Raw genomic sequence first — 26,176 nt, 5'->3', positions numbered from 1 at the left:
GCCAAGTGAGGTCATCAGGTGAGCCTTAGGTGGCCTCACACACAGGGACCCATGCTATTTCTTCGTGTTAAGAGAAGTGAGCTCTCCAAATCTCTCACATCTGTTGGACATTGCTGTAGATACAGGAGAAAATAGGATAAAAAGCAGATAAAACAAACGAGGAATAATACACTATGAGACGTTGCTAGGATACCGAATTCAAATGAAGCACATCCCTATCCATTAGACAGTACAGTACACCTGTAACACCCTCTCATAAACTGTCTTTTTATATTTCCACTTTTCGTCCACAGGTAAAACTTTCAATGAAATCTGCAACTAACGACACATTTATTCAATACATTACTGTAGATTAATAATGGAGAAAAACATAGTTATAGAAATAAAGACTCTATAGGCTAATTACTCTGTATTGCAGTACTACTAATGCATTATGAGTACAACTATGATGACTTCAGCGAGTCCGAGTTAAGTTTCAATAATCCACGTAATGTAAATAATATTTTAATTATCATGAATACTATCGGGGCTTGCACTGTAAGATGCCCCAGGTTCTTAGTTATAATTACGTGGACTGCTATGCCTCTACCAGCATTAAAGCTGGAGGCGCCATTCAAACTTTACAAAGTACAGAATGGTATGCAATATAATGCTCCTTTTTAACTTTTTGATAGTATTTAGCTTTTATTATTCTTTAAAAACATGATTTCTTCATTGACTTTAAATGTGATACATGGTCTATTGGACCATGTTAGCTACAGAGATCAAACCACGTTGTTTCACAAAGTTGAACAAAGGCTATTTAGGAAATCCCAAATTCAAAATCTTAGACTATATTTTTATCTGTAAAGAGCTGAAGCAATGAAGCAAGCCTCAGCAACTTCACTTGTAAATTTTAAATCTTGATTATTGAGCTCAAAAATGACATAAGTGGCCCACTGAAGTATGCTTTACAGGGAAGCTATATGAAGAAGAAACATCCTACTCTCTTTGGTCATCAAGTAAATCTACATTCCGAGCTACAACACATTAACAACTCATCAACACGCGGGTATACCAGTACGTTTTTGAGCTCAGTATTTTATATTTTCATGTCATCTTAATTCTTGCAATCATTGTACACAAATGGCAGTAAATACATTTGTAGCATTTCCTGTTAGATTGAATAACCACTTACTCGAGAGAAAAAGAGTAGCCGCTAAAAAGGTTTTTCACAGAGGGCAATAGAACATTCTGACAGTGAAAATTGAGAAGCTCATTGGGCTTTTTACAACTTGGATGAAGCTACTGTATACATCACTAAAACAAGTTTTCATTTACAGCAACAACTTGGGAGCAATTAGGGTAAACAGCCTTGCTCAGGGACAGAACGACAGATTCATCGATCGTCAGCTCAGGGATTTAATCTAGCAACCTTCAGAGTACAACATTATAAGTGAAAATGGCACCACTTTCACTTCAAATATGTATACAGCATATTTGAAAGACATAGAATGATTTAAACAGATCGAAAACCCTCCCAATTAAAATGTATGTCCTCCTGAGGCGAAATTATTTCTTTCAGGGGCTACCAACTGCAATATCAGATTTTTGCTTTCTTTTTTCATTTGGAATTTATGGTTTCCTGAATGGGCATAAACGTGCTGTGGGTATCTACCATATAAGGCAGACAGCCTTGGGTTACCTAATATGAACCTGTATTAATGGGCAGCCCAGCTCCACTCACTTAAACAGTGGTTCAAAAGAGTAGAGCTTGGCAAAAGTGGAAGTTACTGAGGTGTTGTCCCTGGACTTGACTTATGTGGTGGCCTAGTGAAGTATTTGAAACGTGTCTGGTAATCCTATTATTGTGAAGTCAAGAAAAAGAAAACTGTGCACAGATTTATGAAATAGAATAAGCCGCTATCACCTTATTCACATATCTGGAATAATCCTTTCCCTCCAATCCTCAGAAACAGTATATACTGTATAAAAACAGTATATTAAAGTATTTGACAGAAAAAGGAATAATTTCCAAGGCTCTCAGTTCTTATCGTTTTTTTTTAAATAGTTTATTTAAGAGCCAACACCATCAAAGACTGATAATATTCTGAGGTAATGCACTAAACCTGATGACACAAAACACACTAAACAAAAAACTGGTGGTTGACCTGAAAGAAGCTATTGATGATGATGAATGGATGCAAATACGTTTGAATTCAGTCATGCTCTAGAATAAGGCAGTATTATGCAAACTGCAGTTTAAGATAGTACCTGAAACATACTACAAGGCAGTGAAACTAAATAAAATGGTATTCCTGTGCTACAATTAAGAGGACATCTACATCAGGACTGTATCTACATTTTCGTTCTTAAAAAGCAAAACTTATTTTGACAAAGAGATTACAGTTTTATCTGAAAATGCTGAGAGATTGATACTCAGCTTTCCCCCCATTATAGTTTACTTACCAATGTTAATATTTGAGTTTGTAACAGTTAATTGTGTAGCCAAGCATACAGCTCCGGAAAAAATTAAGACACCACTGCACCTTTTTCTTTCCTTTTGAGTGAGGAACAGAATTGTTCAATTTGCAGTGGTCTCTTAAACCTTCTGTTCCTCACTCAAAACTTTCTTTTTTGACTTTTTTGGAAAGGAAAGAAAAAGGTGCAGTTGTATCATAATTTCTTACAGAGCTGTATAAAGCATGGTGAGTAAAGCATTGATATTATTTGCATGGCTGATTATCCCCCAACGATGTCTAAATGGTTTGGCAGAGATGTCGAGTTAAAGTTCATAATGCAATACTTCATTTATAATATAAATAATAGCATACCAGATGAATTTCTTGAGGTCTGGATGCATTATGTAGAATAGTGTTAGACAATAGGAATTGATATTGAAAACAAGCCCCTGCCAGGGCAAATACAGGGTCTCTCAGTAGTGCTCCGGGGGATATTTAATGCTTTTAAAATGATATTATATCCTGCCTCTGACTGGTGCTGAACGTTATTCCAGATATGAATGTTTCTGCATATTCATGATGTAGTTTTTCTTAGGAATTGTACTAACCAACTGTGGGACCGCCGAGAGATAGGTGGAATTGTACTAACCAACTGTGAGACCGCCGAGAGATAGGTGGAATTGTACTAACCAACTGTGGGACCGCCGAGAGATAGGTGGAATTGTACTAACCAACTGTGGGACCGCCGAGAGATAGGTGGAATTGTACTAAGCAACTGTGGGACCGCCGAGAGATAGGTGGAATTGTACTAACCAACTGTGAGACCGCCGAGAGATAGGTGGAATTGTACTAACCAACTGTGGGACCGCCGAGAGATAGGTGGAATTGTACTAACCAACTGTGGGACCGCCGAGAGATAGGTGGAATTGTACTAACCAACTGTGGGACCGCCGAGAGATAGGTGGAATTGTACTAAGCAACTGTGGGACCGCCGAGAGATAGGTGGAATTGTACTAACCAACTGTGGGTCCGCTGAGAGATAGGTGGAATTGTACTAACCAACTGTGGGACCGCCGAGAGATAGGTGGAATTGTACTAACCAACTGTGGGTCCGCCGAGAGATAGGTGGAATTGTACTAACCAACTGTCGGTCCACTGAGAGATAGGTGGAATTGTACTAACCAACTGTGGGACTAAATTCAAGTAATTATAACCCTGCTACGACACACATTAATGTGTGTCATAACAAAGGAGTTAATACTTATGACAAGATCTTACACTAGTGAGGCTAGCCTTAACTACAACCCCATGTCCAAAACAGTTGGGAAGCTGCGTAAAATGTAAATAAAAACAGAATGCAAAGATGTGCAAATAAGTTAAACCCTATATTCAACAGAAAATAGTACAAAGACAACATATCACATTTTGAAACTGAGACATTTTGCTTCTTGAAAAATATAAGTCCACTTTGGATTTGATGCCCCCAACACGTTGGGACAGAAGAAACAAAAGATGGGAAAAGTTGTGTAATGCTAATATACTAAACCTGGTGGAATATCACACAAAAAAGTTGGTCAATTGGCAACAGGTCAGTAACATAATTAAAAGATCATTCCAGAGAGGATGGGTCTATTATAAGAGAGGATGGGGAGGGGTTCACCACTCTGTGAAAGACTGTGTGGGCAAATAGTGCAACAATTTCAGAATACAGTTTCTCCGGAGGAATCTCTGTATGCAAGGGACAAGGCCGAAAACCAATATTGGATGGCCTGAGCTCAAGTGGAAAATGTTCCTGTGGTCTGACGAATCAAAATGTAAAATACATTTTGGGAATCATGGACGCCACATCCTCTGGACTAAAGAGGAGAGGGACCATCCAGCTTGTTATCAGCACACAGTTCAAAAGCAAGCATCCGTGATGGTTTGGGGGTGCATTTGTGCACATGGCATGGGTGACTTGCACGTCTGTGCTGGCATCATTAATGCTGAACAATATATACAGGTTTTGGACCTTTTCAGGGAAGGCCTTGCTTATTTCAACAAGACAATGCCAAACCACATTCTGCATGTATTACAACAGCATGGCTCCGTAGTAAAAGAGTCCAGGTGCTAAACTGGCCTGCCTGCAATCCAGACACATCACACATTGAAAACATTCGCCGCATTATGAAACATTTGACAAAGTTGGCCCTGAACTATTGAGTAGTTTAAATCCTATATCAAGCAGGAATGTATTTCACTTGCAAAACTACAACAATTGGTCTCCTCAATTCCCAAATGCTTACAGAGTATTGATAAAAGAATAGGTGATGCAACACAGTGGTAAACATGCCCCTGTCCCAACTCTTTTGAAACGTTTGGCTGGCATCAAATTCAAAATGGGCATGTATTTCTCCAAAAACAATAACATGTCTCAGTTTCAACATTTGATATGTAGTCTTTTTACTATTTTTTATTAAATATAAGGATAAATGATTTGCCCATCACTGCATTCTGTTTTCATTTGCACTTTACACAGCATCCCAACTTTTTTGGAAACGGGGTTGTACTTCTCTATAGTCTCTGAATTTTCATTAAACATGCTCAGATGGAGCGAAGCTAAACTTGTACCATTCTTTTAATGAGCTGAGTGTTACTGAGAAAACAGGCACAATAGGTGGTGTATTTTCTATTTTGATAAACTTTTTTTTATATGGCTTTGGTAGTATATGGCTTTGGTAGCTTTGGTAGTGATTGCAGCTTCATTGCCTGATTGCAGCTTCATTGCTAGCGCAGTTGATTACAATTGCAGTTTTCATTTTGTGTGATCACATTAGGCCTGCATGTAACTGATGGGGGGTAGCCCATTACCCTCCAACTCAGTGTGCTAGCAGACGGTGGATTGCATTATTATTATTATGAAATTAAGACTTTGAAGGATTTTCTGTGTGTATTGTCTTTTTTTTTCGTTTTTAAAAAACAACCACCATGAAAAGTCCTGTCCTAAGGACATTAGTGAGTTTGAAATTAATTGGTATTTACCATCTGTATCCAGAATCTTGAACCAATGGGTGTGCCTGAGTCAACTATCAACTAAGCTCTTTCAACCTGGAACAAAATTCTCCTGCTTATTTTGTTTCAGTCATTGCAGGAATCAGTACTGTAACTGAAGGCGGCAATAGGCTATGATTTGTAATCAGGTATTGGGTTGGAACAAGAGCCTACACACACTCCCACCCTTCATTATTATATTTATTATAGTTATTATTCTGCATGCTGCAGTCTGAAATAGTATTTCAATTTCTTGACTGACGCCAAGGCTACAGTTTCCATAAAGGAGAGAGCAGCAGCTTACCAGAAGACTGCAGTCAAACCAAACCTGGTCCAGACACTCCATGCTGTCTCCAACCAGCAGTTCCCAGTATTCAGGGGAAATAGATGAAAGGAGCCTATGACACAACTTTAGCTCTTACATGGAAAAATGGCATCGCTTCATTTGACCTACTGCAAAAGGTTTTCTTCCTCTCATCAAGAACATTATTTACTGGGGGATGTAGTTTCAGCAGTCCACTAAACCTTCTTCCTGGAAGAAGCTACTGATGATGATAATAAATGGATGCAAATGTGTTTAAATTCACAGTCCCCCTCTTATACTGTTAGTCATAACTGCAGTTAAAGATATTCCCCAGAACATACAACATGGCAGTGCAACTAAATAAAATGCACTCTGAACTGTCATTCCTGTGCTGCATGTGTAAAAACAATTCGGTCTGGAAAAGCTAAACGTATTTTGTCCAACAGTTTGCTGTTTTATCTCAAAATAGAGAGGGACTGAAACCCAGCCTTCCCCATTATTGTCGGCTTACACATGTTACTATTTGAGATTGTTATCACAATAAACTGTTTAACAGCAGGTAAAGCATTTGAGAAATGCCTTGATATTAATTGAAAGGCTGATTATCCACCCACCATAACTAAATGTTGTCAGAAATGTCAAGTTACAGTACGTAATGCAAGACAATGATTTATTACGTAAACACGGCGTACCGTGTGCACTTCATGAGGTCTGGATGAAGAATGGCGTTAGACAACAGAAGTTGAGATTGAAAAGATGCCCGCGGCAGGGCAGATACCTGCTAAGGCTATCATAAACTACTGCACGGCTCTGTCCTGGCCCTGGCTGTTGTCATTTAATGCCTAGTCTTGTTCACCGAAATCTTATTATGAATATTTGACGAGGATTGTAAAAGCTGTGTTGGTGGTTTTGGGTTTGGGAACTGCAGGGCAGTGGATGTGCACAATGACCACGAATTGATTGCTGCAAGTGAGAAAGAATTACGCTGAGACACAGGTTATGACTTGACATGGGTGGCAGAGTTATACACAGATTTTTCTAAAGGACTACATGTGCTCCTAGTTCAAACATTTTGGAGCATGCAAAGAAGTGCAGGAGTGCAATTAATCAGTGTGTGACATGGCACTCAGTGGTAACACTAAGTTCCAGAATGCACAACAACAAATTCAGGGTGACCAGACGTCACGTTTTTCCCGGGACAGTCCCGTATTTCAGTCCATTTTCAGTTGTTATTTAGAAAGATTCATGTTCTGTCCCGTATTGCTACTTGGTCGTGTTTTGCGATTTGTCCGACCACGGCCCATTCGAATGTGACAGGTTGCCATGATTTGCCAACCCATGTCAGTCTTAGAATTCCTCACAGACTATGATCCAATCCCATTTTTGTTCTTACGAGCTGCCAAGCCCAAGCACCTGTGCGCGCGAAATACCACTTCGCAACCATCCATGAAGGCAATGTTATTTGTTTGAGCAAATTTTGCTTTAAAGTGCACAGCTGTCTATAGCAAACTCATTAAAGACAAGCGGACTCTGATACAGATTGGCTCATGCGAAAAGTACAACAGGCCTCCGGACTCCACCCCCCCAAATCAAGTTAGCAAAAGTGAGTAGGTATAATTCTGTTATGTTATTACAGTTGTTGCATAATGTGTTCATGTAATCCAAAGTGCAAACGCTCTTTTGTTGTTGTTTCAATCCAATTAATTAATTTGTCATGTATGCTATATTATGTTATAGTATAGCTTTTACAGTTGAAACTATTAATCTTTGCCAGAGAGACGCATAATGTGTTGTTCTGAGTGAAACAATCTTTTTTTGCTTCAATGCAATTCATTCAGTAATAACACAATAGACTGTATTTGTGTATTTGATACTATTTGATATACTGTAAAATGGTAGGCCCTACTTGGTTGTGCATTGTGTGTAGGTGGTGGGTGGGTGTGAGCGGGGGTGGGGGGGGGGGGTGGTTATACCCTGAATGTCCCGTATTTCACCCTATTGAATCTGGTCACCCTATTCAGGAGTACTTGCAAAAGAGCTCTGGATGTAGCAGATATCTGAGCGACAACAAACTAAAAGTGGTGCAGAAGCAGGAGATGAGAATTCTGTGACATTTAGGTATGTTCCCAATATCATCTAGTTAGCTGTCACGATTCTTTGCAGAATATTGTCTATTCTTTGCCAATAGTAAATATCTGCTACTGGGAAAATACTATGCACGAGAACAGACCAATTGCAAAAATAGGTCAAAAGATATTAGCATCAATAAATGAAAACACTGAACATCTCGTCGTTTGATCAATCTAGCTGGTATTCATCCAGCTGGCAGGAAGGCGTCTGCTAGAGATGAGATGCAGAAGAAAGGTTTTTTGTCTTCTCTGTTTTGTGAATTAAGTGAATTGAGGAAAATATATTGATAAATATTACCTTGTCCAAAAGAGGTATACAAAGTTATGAAAATGCCTAGTCTGGGTAAGCCTACATGAAACAGAGACCTTATTTGTTTAAGTTGTTTCAAAATCCTCGGTGAAAAAAACGAATGCTGTTGCAACAATTTGAAGTGTTTTTTAATGTTTGACGAATAGGTTTTATGGGTCTAATAAAGCTTCCGCTGTGAGACTTAGACCAAACTAATTCGCTGAAACAGAAACACACAGACTCAGTTGAAATCATGTTAATGTGCATTGAACATTGCTATATGTTGGCCATGCAGTATATTATGGGTAAGGAACTCTTTCGAATGTGAGTTATTGGAAATCAATGGGGTGTACGCTGAAATACCTAACACGAGCACAAAATAAGTGAACAAGGAGCACAACATTCGAAATAATTTCAGAGATATGAGATATTTAAATAGTTTTTTATACAATTTTATAGTTTTGGAATAGTGCTATCCTTTCAAATAACATGCAGCTTCGCAACATATACCCTACAATCATCCATTCACTGACAAATAGAATTCCTACTTACTCATCTTTTAAATATCTCCATTCAAGAAATGACTTGAGTTTGTACTCAGTATTACCCAAAGTTACCCTGCTGTAGAACAGCAAGCAACCAATGATGTCCAAAATCTGTTTGTGCTGCCTTGCCCACTCTTAAGGTTATTGTCATGCCAGACATCCACCAGAGAGTTACCTGCAAAGCACTAACAGTTTAGAATCCCCCTCTTACCTGCTGTAAGTCCAGTGTGATTGTGACGTAATGGTAGTCCATGCCGTTCTTAATGCTGGGGCTCTGCCACCATCTGTTAGTTCCATCTATGGCATATTCAATCGGGTGGCGCTCTAGGAATAACAAGATATAACAAAGCATTATAATTCATACAGTGTTTGAAGACAGGAAATATGAGTTGGTGGTGCGAAATGTCACTAAAGAGCTCCTGGATATAAGATGATTGAACACTGTCAATCCTTGGCTACTAATTTCAGATATTTCTTTGCGAGTTAAAAACCATGGCAACAGTAAGAAGCCTGCTAATGAAGAAGCATCGCTAATGGAGGCCCCCCATCTGTCCTCTGTGATGTAGTCCCTACTTTTATCATGTATGGCCAGAAAAATCCTAACAAAATCGTTTTTTTTACATTAAATGTCAAATGTCTTTGAATATCACTCAATGGACCTCCTAAGAATTGTCATCCGCAAAAAAGAAGATACAGAGTGATTTTCAAAGAAAACTAATTACATTCATTTGTGATGCTTATGTTAAACCGTGCACCTGGTCATCTCTAGCTCAGTTGTTAAATTATGGTATTTATTACATTACCACATGTTCTTAAGATACAGTCATTCATTATGCCTTATGTCTTAATCAGAAATAAATTGATTAAAGTTGCCCTCCTGATTGTTCCGTTGAATAGTTTTCCTCTCATTCATGGGAGAAATCATTCATTTAAACCATTCCCAATTGGTTCAAAATCAAGCTTCTCTTTCTAAATAATTGTCTCTAATTAGAAGTTATGCTAATCGTGTCACCTTAATTCTTACATGTACATGTTGAAGGGCATTCATATGACATTTAAGCAAAGATTAGGAGCCACACAATGATTTTGGTTTCAATGGGAATTAAAGAACTAGTCGAGTGATTAATTGGCTTCTGTACAGGCTGGCGGCAGAAATGTCAAGACATTTGTAACAGTCATCACCAGACGACTCGCAACAGGTGAAAGCACAGATGTTATAATAAGGATTATGAAACTGCTTATGAATTGGTAATGTTCAGTCCTGTCTCTACATGCCTACGTACCAGCCATGCAGCTCTCAAATGTGGGTAGATAAAATATGGACTCAAACAGTCTCTCTATTAGATAAAAAAAAGATAATTGCATACTAATATGGTGAGAACATATAGTATTTCATATTGTGAGTGCCCACCCTTCCTGGCTAAATCTAAATTAACAAAAATAGTCAGACCAGAAATGAACAGGAAAAGACATATGACGAAGAGTCCATGTATTGTTGTCTTTTTTTTCCATACACAAAGTCCCCTTGCCCAGTAATTGTTCTCTAAAAGCATATAAAATACCCCCTTGCTTTGATTCAAATTACTGGGAGTGAATAGTAATGACCACTCTCTGAGAGACTTGTGTAATTCACTGATCAAGGTCAGACTGTCTCTCAGGCCCACCACTCTGTGATAGCTGTGCTGCCTTCTCCCTGGACTCTGGCCTACACCGCTTTGTTGGTACACCAAGCTTTAATAGCCATTCCAAATGCCTCCCTTCTCCCTAGGTTGTGCAGTACTGTGCATGATGAACCATACCACCATGGAGCAAATAGGTGGCTATTTGGGCAGTAGCCAGTTGTACCATCTGATGCTCCGAAGCGGTAAGGTAATAATGGATGTACTGAGGATACTTGGGGGTAGTACAGAAAGTTGTTGATTCTTTCTTGAAAAAGGTGATTATATTTGACATGGCTTCACCACACCAGTACATCTGAATGGATATCTCAGATAATGCTTTAAAGTTAAAAGCCAGAGAGTTCCTGTCGGGAAAATAAGGCATGACTCCTCTCTGTGTACACGCAGCACATTGTTGTGATTTACACACCAAGATGTCTTCCCTGAGATAGTGAGATTTTGCACACCAACGCAGGCTGTGCTTACAGACCCACAAGACAAAGCTCTTCAAATGTCCCTCCTCAGCAATCTTAGGCCACTTATGCTTCATAGCCTGAGCCCATTGATTTTGGAATGGATAAATGATGAGGATCAGCGCCGGCACTTTGATGAGATAATGTGCAAATTGATTGACTAAATCTGGGCTGAACTAGGTAGACAGTATTCCACACTGCTAGTCCCACAGTTATGCACCGACCATGCTGAACCAGGGCAAAGTGGCGAAGGACTTCAATGTAGGCACAGTGTAGTAGTGATGGTTACCAAATGGCCTCTCGCTGTTGTTATTGCAGATGCGACACTGCGTGTTCCTGACTTGCTGTCCCGGGACGTGCTCCACCAGTTTGCAGTACATCTCCGGTCCTGACTCTCCACAGGTGGCGTTGGTCCTTATCTCTGCCATGGAGGCCAGATTCAGCACAGCTGGAAACAGACCTGGGGGAAGGGAATTGGGAAACGAATGAATAATGTGCCATCATACATAGATATATGCATCTGTAACACTGACAATACAACAACACCAGAGTCACGCTGTACATGGAGCAGCTAAATATTTTGGGCCGGCAATTTGGCCTAGTGGTCTGGGCGCCTGACTATCGTCCAGGAGAAAGCTATGTTGTTCTGTCCCTGAGTAAGACCGTTGATCGGAATTTCTTAGGGTTAAGAAGTGGTCATCAACTTGGTTCAATAAAGGTAAAATGAAAAAATTAATATATGGACAAAACAAGGACAAACGGATTCTACACTGGCATGATTATGAGTAGAGTCCTATGGTGGACAGGTCCCAGTGAGGAGGGGGCCGTGTCTCACACCCCCAGGGCCAGTGTGATACATCTGACTTATAGAGTAGCAGTGGAAAGTGAGGTTCAGCAGGTATTTTTTACAGAGTAAAGCCGGGGCCCATAAGGTTTCTATCAGGAGTCTCGTCCATCTCGTGGTACTGTGGAAGGACAGACATCATCCCTCCCCCACACACAACTACTGTATCAGGCAAAGACAGACACATCAACCAAACAGATCAGATTTACAATCCGGAACTGAAACTGAAAGGAACGGCTGTTCGTCATGTCACAATCAGGACCCCTATTTGACGTCTTTCCGTCACATCGTAAAAATGCACATGAACACAATAAAACATGTTTCAGGATTGAAATAAAATACGATGTGAAGCTGCTGGTTGAGAGGAGATGCAGTGGGAATGTCCACAAAAACTATCCACGGGGAAACAGATCAAAAGTACAGTATATTTTCCTTGGTTCTGTGAGAGAGAGGGAGGGTTTCGGTACAGAGCCCATGTTGGTCCCTTGTTTTGTTCTGCCTCTGTGTGGGAAGGGAACCGCCTCAGTCTGTAGCAGAGCCTGAGCCCATTGCTCCAAAATGGCTCCAGCTGTTCCTCCAGATGTCCAGGGCAAATGAACTGTGAAGAACATCTGAAAAGCAAGTCAAGCTGCAGAAAATAAAGTTTTACGGATGCCTATGTAGAACACTCTGGCGCTAGTTATTTAGAAATTCGCCAGCCTATAAAAGTCTAAAACTACTGAACTAAGTGGGACAGGTCAGATAATGAGGTTACTGTATTTCATGCCGTGTACACTATAATTTTTGGTACTGGGAAAAGTTCTGGTTAATGTCCGTCGGCATACTTATACCATACAAATGTCCTCACTCATCCAGCAAGTAACACAGGCTGATTAATAAGCAGTGTCTTGCTCCATTTCCAGAAACACAACTGACACAGCAGGGACTTCTTGTTGGCTACAGTATTGTTGTACTGTAATTATTACTGGTATCAAATAGACCTAACAAAACCACTAACAAACCACTAGAAAGGAACATTAAACAGGCCAAACATCGGCTTTTAGGATATATAACTAGTAACACAATATAAGCAATTAATAATCCTGTGAAATAAAAATAATAAAAATGAAAAGAATGTGTAACGTCAAAAAATCTAAACAAAGCATCCTTTGGGGTTGGCTTGGACAGTGGATATGTCTCTGAAGTGTTATACCAGTTTGTATCTTGGTTATGTGTCACTTTCATATGTGGTGTTGGCTTGCTGCTAGCAATTAGAGCACAGCAGTAGGAGTCAATCTCTGTACAGGAGCAAAGCATTTGACTGGGTGACATGAAGACACGAAATCTACACTTTAATGAGGCAGATACTTACAAAGGCACCTTAGAATATACAACAGAGCTCATAATCAGGAAGGTTAATTAACACACCCAGACACACTAGATATGTTCCACATACAGTTAATGGAGTCTCTGTGTATTTCCAACAGTGATAAGCCCAACAGGTGCGTGTGTGTGTGTGTGTGCGTGCGTGTGTGTGAACTACTGGGGGATCTGCCAATGGTATTGAGTATTTTATTAGATAGGGAGAGTGTTGGTTTTTCAAAGTGGGCCTCTGTCTGTTTGAAATATGAAGTATGGATGACAAGGCTGGGCTCGTTCTGTGTTCACTCCAGCCTCCGATCAATACTGCTGTGGACACCACTCACATTCATATCGTGCTTCAGCTTATCCTTCATTCAAGTCGACAAAACAAATGATTGTTTAATGCTGACTCCTCATCCAGAGTTTTCCGCAGTCATCTCCAGATTCTTAGCAAGAGGTTAGTCTTTCTCTCCTATCAGCTAACAGTTTCCCTGAGTGGTTCCATTGGTTGCAGTATACATGACATTCCCAATGTCTAGAATAGAAAAGTAAACAGAAAAGCTTTGAAAACTTAAAATCGGCTTCACATTTAGAATACCGAATGGACACACAATGTCACAGAACATAATGCCATCATGCGATCGTCATGCCTCATAAAAATAGGAGTAATTCCATCCAGAAGACACACACACACTGCATTCACCTGCTGCATAGACCTATTGGATACATCCACTCCTGCTCTCACGGGCACGGAGTTGTGGAAAGTCGTTGAACAGTGATGAAGGTCCTGCTCAGACATATGCCAACGGACTGTTCAGTTGTCCCTGAGAGCTGTGCCCTCATCAGACACTTTAATCCTGATGCTTAATGTGCATGGGGGGGGGGGGCGATACAGAGTGCACCGTAAAGGAGTCATGCGCCAGACCGTTGATTGATGGAGCAACATCCATTTTTCATCTTGCCTGTGTTCATCAGGGTGGCAGGGCTCACTTTTAAACGCTACATTATATCTGCTCAATGCCAAAGCCCGGAGGCGTGGTGCTCAATCACACCTCTAGAGGGTCACCTGTCCTGTCCAGCAACAAGCACAGCCTCTGAGGTGTGTGTATGTTTGTTCTGTATTTGTGTGTGTGTATGTGTGTACTCTCCAACAAGCAACAGTCTGACATTGCATGCATACTTCAGGAGATCGATACAGGCCTGACACTAAGACAGGACTTCACCACGAAAGACCCAAAGACGGATCATTAATCTCAAATAGGAATCCAACTTAAACAGCCGTCCATAACATGAAATACAATTTTGGGCATGAATCGCGATGGCAAGCCAAGCCCAGCATGACATTTGGATTAATGTAACCCAAAGTGGACGCTGCTTTTTATTTCGGCTGACAGCAACCTTCCATTGATAAGAAAAAAAAATCTAACGTTCTGTCGTCTGCTGTCCATCCCGGTTCTATCTGAAGGGCTGAGTGTCAACGCGTCTCCCTGGTTAATGAACGGAGTCCTGCCTCACCATTAGTGAAGTATTAACACCCCTGTGGCCTTGCGTAGCAACATCTCCTGGACCTCTGTCTCTGTAATGCAATCGTGAGAAGGACGAGAGGACCCATCATAGACAGGCTTTAATAGAGCATGCCGTTTCCCTGGTAACTATATGTATCCGTGGACATCCACTGAGAAATGAATGACTTCCTTAATTGAGGATAATGACACAATGTAATTTGGACAATATATTATATTTCCCCACATTGTAGCAATTAGTCATGTGTTAAAAGGCAGGATGGATTTTCTTCGGTTTGTTTGCTTCAGACCTGAGACGTCCAAGGAAGGAGAGAAAATATGAGGGGGACAGGCAGGAAGCCTGACAGAGCAGAATGTTTTACTGTAGAGGCAACTTCCCTGTTAATACAGTATGTCCTGAATCACTCTGAAAAATTGCACAGAAAAAATTATTACAGTGAAATATTAGAACCTCACGGCTTGTAGACTGGCAAGGAGTGACAAAAAAAACAGAAATTAAAACATACAAGGATATGGGCCATGGATGTGACTTTAACAGATAAGTCATTCCTCCCACAAGTAACCCAGAGGATGAATGAATAACAAACTGACCTTTAGCAACATAGCCTCATTTATCACGTAGTAGTAAGCATATGCTGTACATCATCTTCATTAAGTAACTTAGAGCCCATGTTGTGTCAGTTAACAAAACATTCTATGATCTGAATTGCTATTTGATTCTAAACATGAATAAGGGCAATTCTCAACAAAAAATAAACATGAATACAATATGGATCAATGAAGGTGAGACGCCTGACCTGTGAGCAGCTACTAACTGCCTTTCAAATACCGGCTGCACTTCCAAGACGAAAAAATCCACTCATGGTGACTTGAATCAATGTTTGATTGATTCACCAGATCTAAGATTTATCATAGTCAAGGTTGCACCATAACAAAATATACACATCAATAACCAGTCACACCAACCAGAAATAAAGACACTCTTCATCCAGGAACACAAACAGAAAAGTATGAAGTACGTCTGACTACCAAAGGGTTTTTAGACATTTACTTTCTATATGGAACAATTATTTCACAGATTTAGATAAGTCGTTCTCTTTCCGTCATAATTTTAGCATGATATTTATGTGACTTTAACCAACCAGGATTTACATTCCTTACATTCCATTAGTTAAGAATAATCAGACTTTTTCTCTCACAATATCTTTATCCTTTAGAAGTTACAACTAACTAATATATACACATTTAATTACCCTTCACCTAAGCAGGGTAGTACATTTTAGTAGCAACATTTTCCAATTCCCACCAGACCATATATTGATAATAACATTGCCCTTTTCTAATGAAACAAATGTCTGGAAGAGATTGTTTATGTTGATTACAAACAGAGACCCAGACTAAATGTTTTCCTGCTGTGGTTCACAAGCTAACCTCAGGCTTGTAAACAGTGAAGAACCCGGTTTGGACCTTAATCAAGGAAGAAGAAAAAACAAGCAATACAAGCTGTCTAGACACAGCGAGGTTCACGGCTGTTTTCCTCATGCAGGTCAAGACCATTCATGAGTCCGTAAAAGACCCGCAGGGCAGACAACTGAACAGCGCACATAGATAGAAACAATGATTTCAAGGCGCAATGTATAAACCACTACAACAAAATGAACTGACATGAGCTCTGAATGGTTCCGAGGTGATGTCCCATTATGATTCTATTGTAGCTGCAATTAGGAGGCACAGTACAATACAAACATCTCTGACTGAGAGAATTCCAGACTCCCACAGTTAATCAAATCCCACTGATTCGTAGGCACACATAAAACATTTGCTGTAACAAGAGATATTCATTCAGACACTAGATCTAAAACGGATCTTCTGGGGAGAGCCATTAGAAAGACAAAACAATGCAGTCCTTTTCACAGTCCCAACGACTTCCCGCCCCCACTCAGAGACAGGGCCTACTGGAATGTCCTCCGATGACAGATGTGTATTATTCCAACAGCTCCGGAACAACATCACCCACAGTCCTTGTTAGTAACACAACAATCTTGAAAACCCTTAAATGTCTTCTCTCACTCTACCCTGGACAATAGAAACCAGGCAAATCCACCTCCACCCACCCACCCACCCCTCCCTTCCCAGGGTCACTGTACCCTAACTGCTCCTGTCCTCTCCATCTCCATCGCTTCCAGAGCAAACGGTCACTGTGATTTAGCGCGGTGCTGTCCGGCCACCGGTAAATCTCCCCGTGAAGCAGTCAGATGCGTACGGCATTAGGATCCACGGGGTGATTTAACATGGCAACCATCCCAGTTTCATTAGAACTGTACCTCTTGCAGAGCTGAAGCACTTCCTCAAGACCGGCCCAGCCAAGGCCAAAGCAAACATGCCGCAATGCTAAAAAAAATACCTGTTTAGAAAAAGGAAGCAGGGGATCATGATCCTTCGGATGATTTTGCATTGTCACGAGCAAATATTTCATTATTGCGGATGTTTAATTTTGTTTAGAATAAGCACAAAATGTTCATAGAATTACTTAGATCAAAATAATATATATATATATATACAGCTCTGGTAAAAATTAAAAGACCACTCCTCATTTTTCTTAAATCAGCATCTCTACATGTATGGCAGCCATTCCATTCCAGTGTCTGTTAAATTCCAACACAGGCACACCTCATTTTACATAATGAGGTACTGATTAGGTGATTACCTGAACCAAATCTAATTTAACGAGGGAAAGTGTAAAACCACTGCTGTGGTCATCCCTATCCTCTTGCAATAGGACCAGCTGGATGGCAAAAACAGTGCAAATAGTACCTCAAAGGTAATTTGAGTAAAAAAATAACTATTCAGTGTGACAAAAGAGTAGAAAAGATAAGCTTTGAGTGAGGAAAAGAAGGGTTACATTTTGGCTTTACTGGCAAAGGGATACAGTGAGCATCAGATTGCTTCTATCCTGAAAATTTCAAAGACAGCGGTTCATAAGAACAAGGTCAAGCAACAGACATTGGAGAAAACAAAGCTACAGACTGGCAGAGGGTGAAAACGACTGTCCACTGACCGAGATTACCGTCAACTCATTTGAATGTCACTCAACAACCATCGGATGACATCAAGTGACCTACAAAAAGAATGGCAAACAGCAGCTGGGGTAAAGTGCACGGCGAGGACAGTTCGAAACAGGCTCCTAGGGGCAGGGCTGAAGTCGTGCAAAGCAAAAAAAAAGCCATTCATCAATGAGAAGCAAAGAAGAGCCAGGCTGAAGTTTGCAAAAGACCATAAGGTTTGGACCGTAGAGGAATGGAGTAAGGTCATCTTCTCTGACGAGTCAAATTTTCAGCTTTGCCCAACACCTGGTCGTCTAATGGTTAGACAGAGAGCTGGAGAGGCCTACAAGCCACAGTGTCTCACAACCACTGTGAAATTTGGTGGAGGATCGGTGATGATCAGGCAGATATTTCTTTGTGGAGGCGCATGAATCAAGCCAAGTACAAGGTTATCCTGGAAGAACACCTGCTTCCTTCTGCTCTGACAATGTTCCCCAACATTGAGAATTGTTTTTTCCAGCAGGACAATGCTCCATGCTACACAGCTAGGTCAATCAAGGTGTGGATGGAGGACCACCATTTCAAGACCCTGTCATGGCCAGCCCAATCTCCAAACCTGAACCCCATTGAAATGGGGTTGAAATTGTTGTTGAAAAATGAATATGAACTTTGCATTATTTGATGATATAATATATATATACAGCTAGTGGCCTTTTATTGTAGCCAGCCTAAGGCACACATGTGCAATAATCGTGCTGTCTAATCAGCATCTTGATATACCACACATGTGAGTTGGATTATCTCGGCAAAGGAGATGTGCTCACTAACACAGATTTAGACAGATTTGTTAACAATATTTGAGAGAAATAGGCCTTTTGTGTACATATAGAAAGTCTTAGATCTTTGAGTTCAGCTCATGATAAATGGGGGCAAAAAAAAGTGTTGCGTTTATAATTTTGTTCAGTGTATATATATTATATATATACAAATATATATATAATAGAAAGAGAGATATCTGTAACGGCATCTTGGCTACCTGAAACAGAGCATCTTGGCTACAAACAGGGCATCTTGGCTACCAATAAGGCATCTCAGCTATATTGGTAAGGCATCTTGGCTAATCGGTAGGGCATCTTGGCTACTTCAATATTTATAGGGCCTCTTTGCACACTGGACTTATTTCTATGGAATTCTTTAGTTATTGATCCTGAAAAGTAACCCGCAAAGCATTCAATTAATCCTTATAGAATATATCACCTGGAAACTAGTCTTGAAGGAGCAGCTGAAGTGGCTTGCCTGTATCTTTATCCAAACCCATTTTACAGATTATAACAAAAATTACTGTTTGTAGTATTGAAAATGGAAGAGGACAGTGATAGCCATGTGTTAATTTATGAAAAATATATAAAATTGAAATATTTATTCAAGAAGAGACTGATGGTAACCTAAAGGCCCTACAATACTTCTAAAGAGAGAGAGAGAGAGAAAATAAAAATTCTTAAGATATTAAAAATACATAAAATCTCTATAATGTTTCAGTGAAGACCTCTGGCAACTAACATCAATACTTAGTTATGAAGAAAGTTAATATCTTAAACGTACACTTTAAATATAAGAAAGTTTGTCTTGTGTCTTCAGTTACCAGAAACCCACATACTGTTCAAAAGTTTGGGGTCGCTTAGAAATGTCCTTGTTTTTGAAAGATAAACAGTTATTTAGTCCATTAAAATAACATCAAATTGATCAGATATACATTGTAGATATTGTTAATGTTGTAAATGACTACTTTAGCTAGAAATAGCAGATTTTTTTATGTAATATCTACATAGGTGTACAGTGGCCCATTATCAGCAACCATCACTCCTGTGTTCCAATGGCACGTTGTGTTTGCTAATCCAAGTTTATCATGTCAAATAGATAATTCATCATTAGAAAATGCTATTGCGATTATGTTAGCACCGCTGAAAACTGTTGTGCTAATTAAAGAAGGCATAAAACTGGCCTTCTTAATTCTACTTCAGTATCTTCAGCATCAGCCATAGTGGGTTCGATTGCAGGCTCAAAATAGCCAGAAACTAAAACTTTCTTCTGAAACTTCTCAGTCTACCGTAATTTCCCATTTATAAACTGCAGCTTATTCACAGATTTTGAAAATATTTTCAACCACAGCGGTTAAAACATGGGTGTTATGCCGGTGTTCTTGTTCACTGAAATTAAGGCTATTTCACATGAGAAATTGCCAAGAAACTGAAGATCTAGTACAACAATGTGTACTACTCTCTTCACAGAACAGCACAAACTGCCTCGAACCAGAATGGAAAGAGGAGTGGGAGGCCCCGTGGTACTCTAAGTGAACCCAAACCTTTGAACGGTAGTGTAATTTTTTTTAAATAAGAGGGAGCATAATAAATGTTTACAGATGTAAGAAGTAAAGGTCAACCTACATGTTGTTACTGTTTTTATTTATATTCAGCTTATGAACTGAAATTATAAAAATGTGATGTTCTGTTATCAAATACGTACAAATATTTTCTAAATTTGAACTAGATGTAATGGGGAGCCATAGTCACAGACAACAGGTAGGTGTTACAGTCCTGTATACCACTGGTATACTGTAATGTTCAGCTCTTTACTGTTTTCTTTCTCATTCTGTCAGCTGGCGTTCAAAACAAGTGTGAAACCAGTCTAGACAGCCCCTCCCCTTCTATCTTCTCACCATTCTAGCAAATGACAACTCTCATATCTCTTACTGACATCACCAACCCCTTCTTTATCCATTTACTGTAACCACTATCCTTACCCACTGAGCAGTTGGAGTAGGCTACAGTACAGGTGAGTGCAATGAAGGACTGTTTATACTTGGGAACGTACTATAAATGTCTATGGTTTGTTCAGATTTTATCTAGTCCAGGTAAACCAATTTAGTGTAGTTTCTGGGCAGTGTGAAGAAAATTTCCGAAATATTCAAAGGATGGTAGAGTTACAATTCAACATTGGTGTACCTATTCAAGCTATATTTGTTTTGAAGCATATTTGTAATTTGTATTTGAACTCCATCAGCACAGTTCTTCTAATAAATTTGTGTTTTTAAAATACTTAGTGTAAATGTAATTGTGAATGAGTGTAATTGGTCAAAAGACTAGCCTAAGTTATATTCAACTTTGTTTAAAAAAAGAGTGAGATACATTTCTATTCAGAACAAACTACTGTATATATGGGCCAGTTGTGAACCCTCTCTCCCGACATAAATAACACGACTTGACCGTAATGTACAACTTGTGTTCCCAAACCATTGTCTACACTACAGTTGCCCACACCAAATGAGAAAGATATCCTTGCTTCAGCAATACAATGTGGAGTGAATTCACAGGACAAACATCATGCAGTGTCTGCCGCTCCGTCGTGACAAGCCCCATTCACACCGCAGTTCAGTGCATCGTCCTCATGCAGACTAACAATATGCAGCTATAAATTGCGATTTTAACTACTAGTGGCGATGCTGAGATAATGAGGCACAATATTCTGTTTGAAAGCTTTTTAACAGATTTGGATTAGTTTCTGCCCATAAAAGACTTCAGTTCATAAAAGCAACCAGAGTTTATGGCAAGTTCTTTCATCAAACAAGAAAATGTATCAAGTTAAAACATAATTAGAATAGACCATCTCATCTCCCCAAATAACTTTAGATTAAAGCTTTGAACAATGAAGTTAAATGGCTGACTTCTAGTTAGTAGTGTGTTAGGGCTTCAAGAGTCATGTGTATGGCCCAGCAAGACCCCAGGGACCAACCTGGTGCTTCAGTGCTCTGAAGTGGAAGATTGAGGTCCCTGGAGAGAACACCTGCCAAAGTACCCTTAAGAGGGGAGCTCCAGCCCCACCTCCGGATCTGGCCGAGTCAAAGTCCAGCTGTCTAAACGGGAAACAGAATGTGCCATCACTCCTTGCGCCTGGTTAGGGGGGTTTCAAGTGGGCTGAAGAGATAACGCCATGAGGGAAAGTGACTCAGAAAGGAAAAGAGGAGAAAAAGCGTTTTTGTGTGTGTGTGCGTGTGATGTGTCTTTTGTTTGGGATAATTATATTCACAGACATAGGATTTTCAACAACCAGTGAGATCAGCAGAACTATAGAAGAAATATTCTCCGGTTTCAGCAGAGAATATTGGCAGTTGGCTTTCCAAAGGTTCTGATCCTGTTACTCTACTCAAGCCTGGACTCGATTCTGGGTGTTTGGTGGGTCCTTCTGGGTGGGTCCTTCTGGGCTCACCTTCCATGCCCTTCCTACAGCCGCGTGGGTCACTTCACGTATGGTCCAAATGCCACATGCTTTTTTCCCAGTCTTGAAGCAGCACTGCCTTTCCTCTCTCTTAGTCTCAGCAGCGGTGTAGACACTGCGTTCTCTCTCCTCCTCTACACCACAGTACCTCCCCCAAGAACAGCATGTACTCACATCTGTATTTTCAATTAGTCTTTGGAATCCCCAGCCTGGAGAATGTTGTCATTTCCTTTCATTATGGCCAGATAGCTTGAACAGTGGATCTCAGAGATTAATAATGCTGTACCTCTCCCTTAGCATCTTCTTTTCGGTGGAAATAAAACAACTGTTCTTGTCAACCTAAGCTCTCAGACAGCACAACAAATATAATAAAACATCTCAATTTGAGTGAGTTACATATGCTCTGATTACGAGCCTTTTAATTGAATAGTCCACTGTTTCCAATTAAAGGAGCTTGAACAAGATGGCCACTTCTCAAAGGCCTAGAGAACTCAAAAAAGGTGGGGAGCAGTTGGTCTGATAGACCAATGACTGGTCATCTATTGGGTGGTTGGGGCAATTAAGGCCAAGTGTGTAAATATCTTTAAATGTATTTTAAAATCAGGAGACATAAGCATTTCAAGGGCCAAAGGCTCAAGTAAATAAACGTTACACATTATATATTCAGGTTTCTATATTCAATAATCATTTAGTGATGATTTAAAATAGGGGCTTTAAATTAGTTTTAGTGTAAAGGGCTTTAAATTAGTTTTAAACAAAAACATGGACTAGCTTCTGTCATTGTGGTGGCGCTATTTTATCCTTCCTCTTGTTATGCTATGTCCTAAATGGTAACCTACAGTCATCATAGTGCCCTACCTTTGACCACGTTCCCTATCAAGGGAATATATTTCCATTAAAAACGCATTACCGTGTGAAAAACAATAATGAAAACGTGTTTTAAGTAGCCTATAATCGAACTGCTCAGTTCACATCAACTCAGTTTAGTTTTCAACTCACGCCTCAAATAAAAACAAATCTATTAATTACAACAGTAATGAATGTTCTTAAGGTTATGATATTGTAACCTCAATGATAACACATTTAGCTTGTAACTATGCATTATTACTATTAAAGCACATCCAAATCAGAAACCATGAATTAGGGGCAGCATTCATGAAAGGTTCCATAGCGTATAGAAACTGAAAGATAATGGACCACATGGATATAAAAACTGCCAACTATGACCTTCAAAAAGCAATCAAAGAGGCAAAAGGTCAGTATAAGGACAAACTACAAGCAACTTAAGGGGTCAGACATGAAAATAAGAGTGACTGGGGCTTCAGGCAACAATGGATTTTAAAGCGAAAACCAGACACATCAAGTACACAGCCATTTCACAAAGACATGCTCACACATTATACATATTTAGAGGAAAACAACACGGACAGCTAACGTGGAGAGCGGGCTAACGTTCTCTGTGGACAACGTGAGTAGGACTTGACAATCACGTTAACAGCCGCAAAGGCAGCTGGCCCGGACGGCATCCAGAGCATGTGCAGATCGACTAGCATAAACAAGGGTTTATAGTCATATTAAACCTCTCACTTTTCCAGCCGGTCTTCACCAACTTTTTCACGTCGTCGACTACTGTGAACGTGCATAAAAATCCCAAGGTGACCGAGCTAAATGACTACCGACCAGTAGCACTTGTTTCTGTCGTGGCGCTACGGAGGCCTGTCAAGGGCCGCGTCTCAATCATATTTGCCGTTCGCCTACTGAGGGCAGAAAGCTTCCGGTACCTTCCTGTGCACATCACTGAAGACTCCAAATGGTTCAACATCCCTCAACACCAGGGTGAAGAAGGCACAACCTCACCTGGCCGAAGAAATGTCCCAGAGGACCCTGGGAAACGTATACAGTAGTAGCATCAAGAGCATACTCCCAAAACATACAGTCACCACGCACACATTTAATCACACGAACACTGCACAGATACACACACAGTCTCTACACACGCAAACACACATGTTCAGTCCACGTTGCTGTCCAGCGCACATTTTGCAAGCTTTTTGTTATACCTGCGACAACATTTGCTCTAGTTTGCATGTGAGAAACAAAACGTTGAAATGTGAGGCATCCAATTATTTATAAAAGACATCCAATAAAACAAAAGGCATCCAATTATTTAAAATGTACATTTGCTCGCATCTCAAATAAATATTTCATCTCGGCAATCATGCAACACTGATCAATAGCTTTTTCGGTGATATCTCAAATATCGAAATCCCAGAGATGTTAAAGAAACCAAAAAGAAATGGTTATTATTTAGTGCCACGCTTTAACTAATGGCAGCGCTCATTAAAAACCATGGTAAGACATTTTTATATTGAATTGGCTGGCAGGAAAAGATTCCTGTGGAAGCCGTCATTCCTATTGGAAATGAAGGCAGAGTGAGAATAGGGCCCCACGGTGTAATGCATGTTATAAATATGTTAAAAGCCCATTCCACTTGTCGAGGCGCTATTTGTTTCCAATGAATCATACAGCTAAGCACCTCCAAAAGACATCTCATGGACACCTTATTTGCTGGTACAGCAACATGTGTAATGGGAAACAAATGGAAATGGGATTCAAGCACGCCCTGGAGGAGAGGGTTGGCCCGTGCTCTGGGTCGCACCTCTCAGACGACAGGCACAGGGAAGTCAAATAGCCATTCGTTTTGGGGGGCTGACGCGGGATTTATCTTCCCTCCGCCGAGCAATCTCAGGCAGGCCAGTGTGGGAACGAATACAAATACAGAGGAGAGGAGGAGAGGAGAGGAGGAGGATGCATGCAGACATGTGGCTAATTGAAGAATCAGTATGTTGAGCAGACCCTCACCACTAATGCTATGGTACCATACGTTATGGGCTTTGCACAGGCATTCATTCGAGTCCGCCTTCCGCTGGAGTCCTTTATCTCACTGAGCCAACTGGAAGGGGGCGTGGAGGGGATCCTATACTGTTTGTGGAGAGGACAACTGGACGGAATGCACACACTGGCTGTAGAAGCTAAGCCTGATGGTGTAATGCCAGTGTGCGTAATGTCACCCCAGAGACACAGCCGGATGGCTATAGGGGAAGGTTGATCCACGGGAACTATGGCTCTGATATCACAGTATGGTGCTTGGTCCGCTGTAACAGTATGCATGGTAGAAGACAATGACCAAAGCATGATCCAGATAGACCATATTATCTTTGACAGTTACATTTCAATACAGTACTCTTATTATACCAAAATCAAAAACAGTTACAGTGGATATAAAAAAAGTCTACACATCCCTGTTAAAATGCCAGGTTTTTGTGATGTAAAGGAATGAGACAAAGAAAAATCATGTCAGAACTTTTTCCACTTTTAATGTGACCTATAATGTGAACAATTCAATTGAAAAACAAACTGAACTCTTCGAGGGGGAAAAATGAAAAATAAAACCCTTACAATAAACTGGAGTTGACTGCTGGCAATAATGTGTGAAGTAGCTCCCTAAACAAGCTGCCCACAGTTTTCAAATGTGACAAAAGAATACATTCAGAGCAATACAATGGTCAAGTAATTGGAATCTGTGAAAATATCCAAGGAATCTCCTGTTCAAGCTTCCTGGAATAGGTAGGACTGAGTGACTATGATATACATTTGGCACGAAATTCACATTGGCAAGTTCATTAGGCTGCATGATGTGAAGGAAATTAGCAATTCCAGGCTCAGTTAGTAAGATTGCCAATAACAAACGCCCATTGCCATTATTTTACTACTGAGAGCCGGAACATAGGCATAACATCAAATGGTCTAACAGAAGACTGGCTTATAGACAGACCCAAGTCATATGAGAAGCAAGGCCCATTAATGCTAGCATCAAAAATACAAGGTTATGGCAAGATGAGGTTCCAGAAGTGTTTCAAAATAAACCAATTCACAGAACCGCATTTCTGGATTACACAGGATTAGCATTGAAAACATTACAGTAGTTGACACCAGTATAGAATTGCTACCATTAGTAATCGGTGCATTAAGTAGATGTGCTACGGTGAAACGCCCCTTTAAAGACGCTGTCTGGGAGTTTTGCAAATAACATCATAAATTATACCTCCCTATTTGGATTGAATGTGTTATATTTTGTTTATTTATGCATAATAAATAAGTTGAACCACCAATGTACCGGATTTAGCCATGAAAATTCAAGTTTAGTTTGAAAGTGAGTGGTTTTGATTACACGGGTCACATTGCACATGCAGGGTTGGGTACTCCGTTACAGTTGCACCTTA

At 40.2% G+C, this 26,176-nt stretch overlaps 1 protein-coding gene across 1 annotated transcript in view; it reads right to left on the bottom strand.

The window, feature by feature from the left end:
- Positions 1–26,176, bottom strand: part of lama2 (laminin, alpha 2) — a 115,048-nt gene that overhangs the window by 82,119 nt on the left and 6,753 nt on the right. Inside the window, exons 2-3 of the mRNA XM_020056349.3 lie at positions 11,159–11,329; positions 8,950–9,062 (exon numbers count right to left, since the gene is read on the bottom strand). Of these exons, the coding sequence (XP_019911908.2) occupies positions 8,950–9,062; positions 11,159–11,329 (284 nt within the window). The remainder of the gene's footprint in view (positions 1–8,949; positions 9,063–11,158; positions 11,330–26,176) is intronic.

Source organism: Esox lucius, chromosome 18 (genome assembly GCF_011004845.1).
Source record: "Esox lucius isolate fEsoLuc1 chromosome 18, fEsoLuc1.pri, whole genome shotgun sequence".
Classification (NCBI taxonomy): Eukaryota; Metazoa; Chordata; class Actinopteri; order Esociformes; family Esocidae; genus Esox; species Esox lucius.
This window is presented reverse-complemented; position numbering and strand designations above follow the sequence as displayed.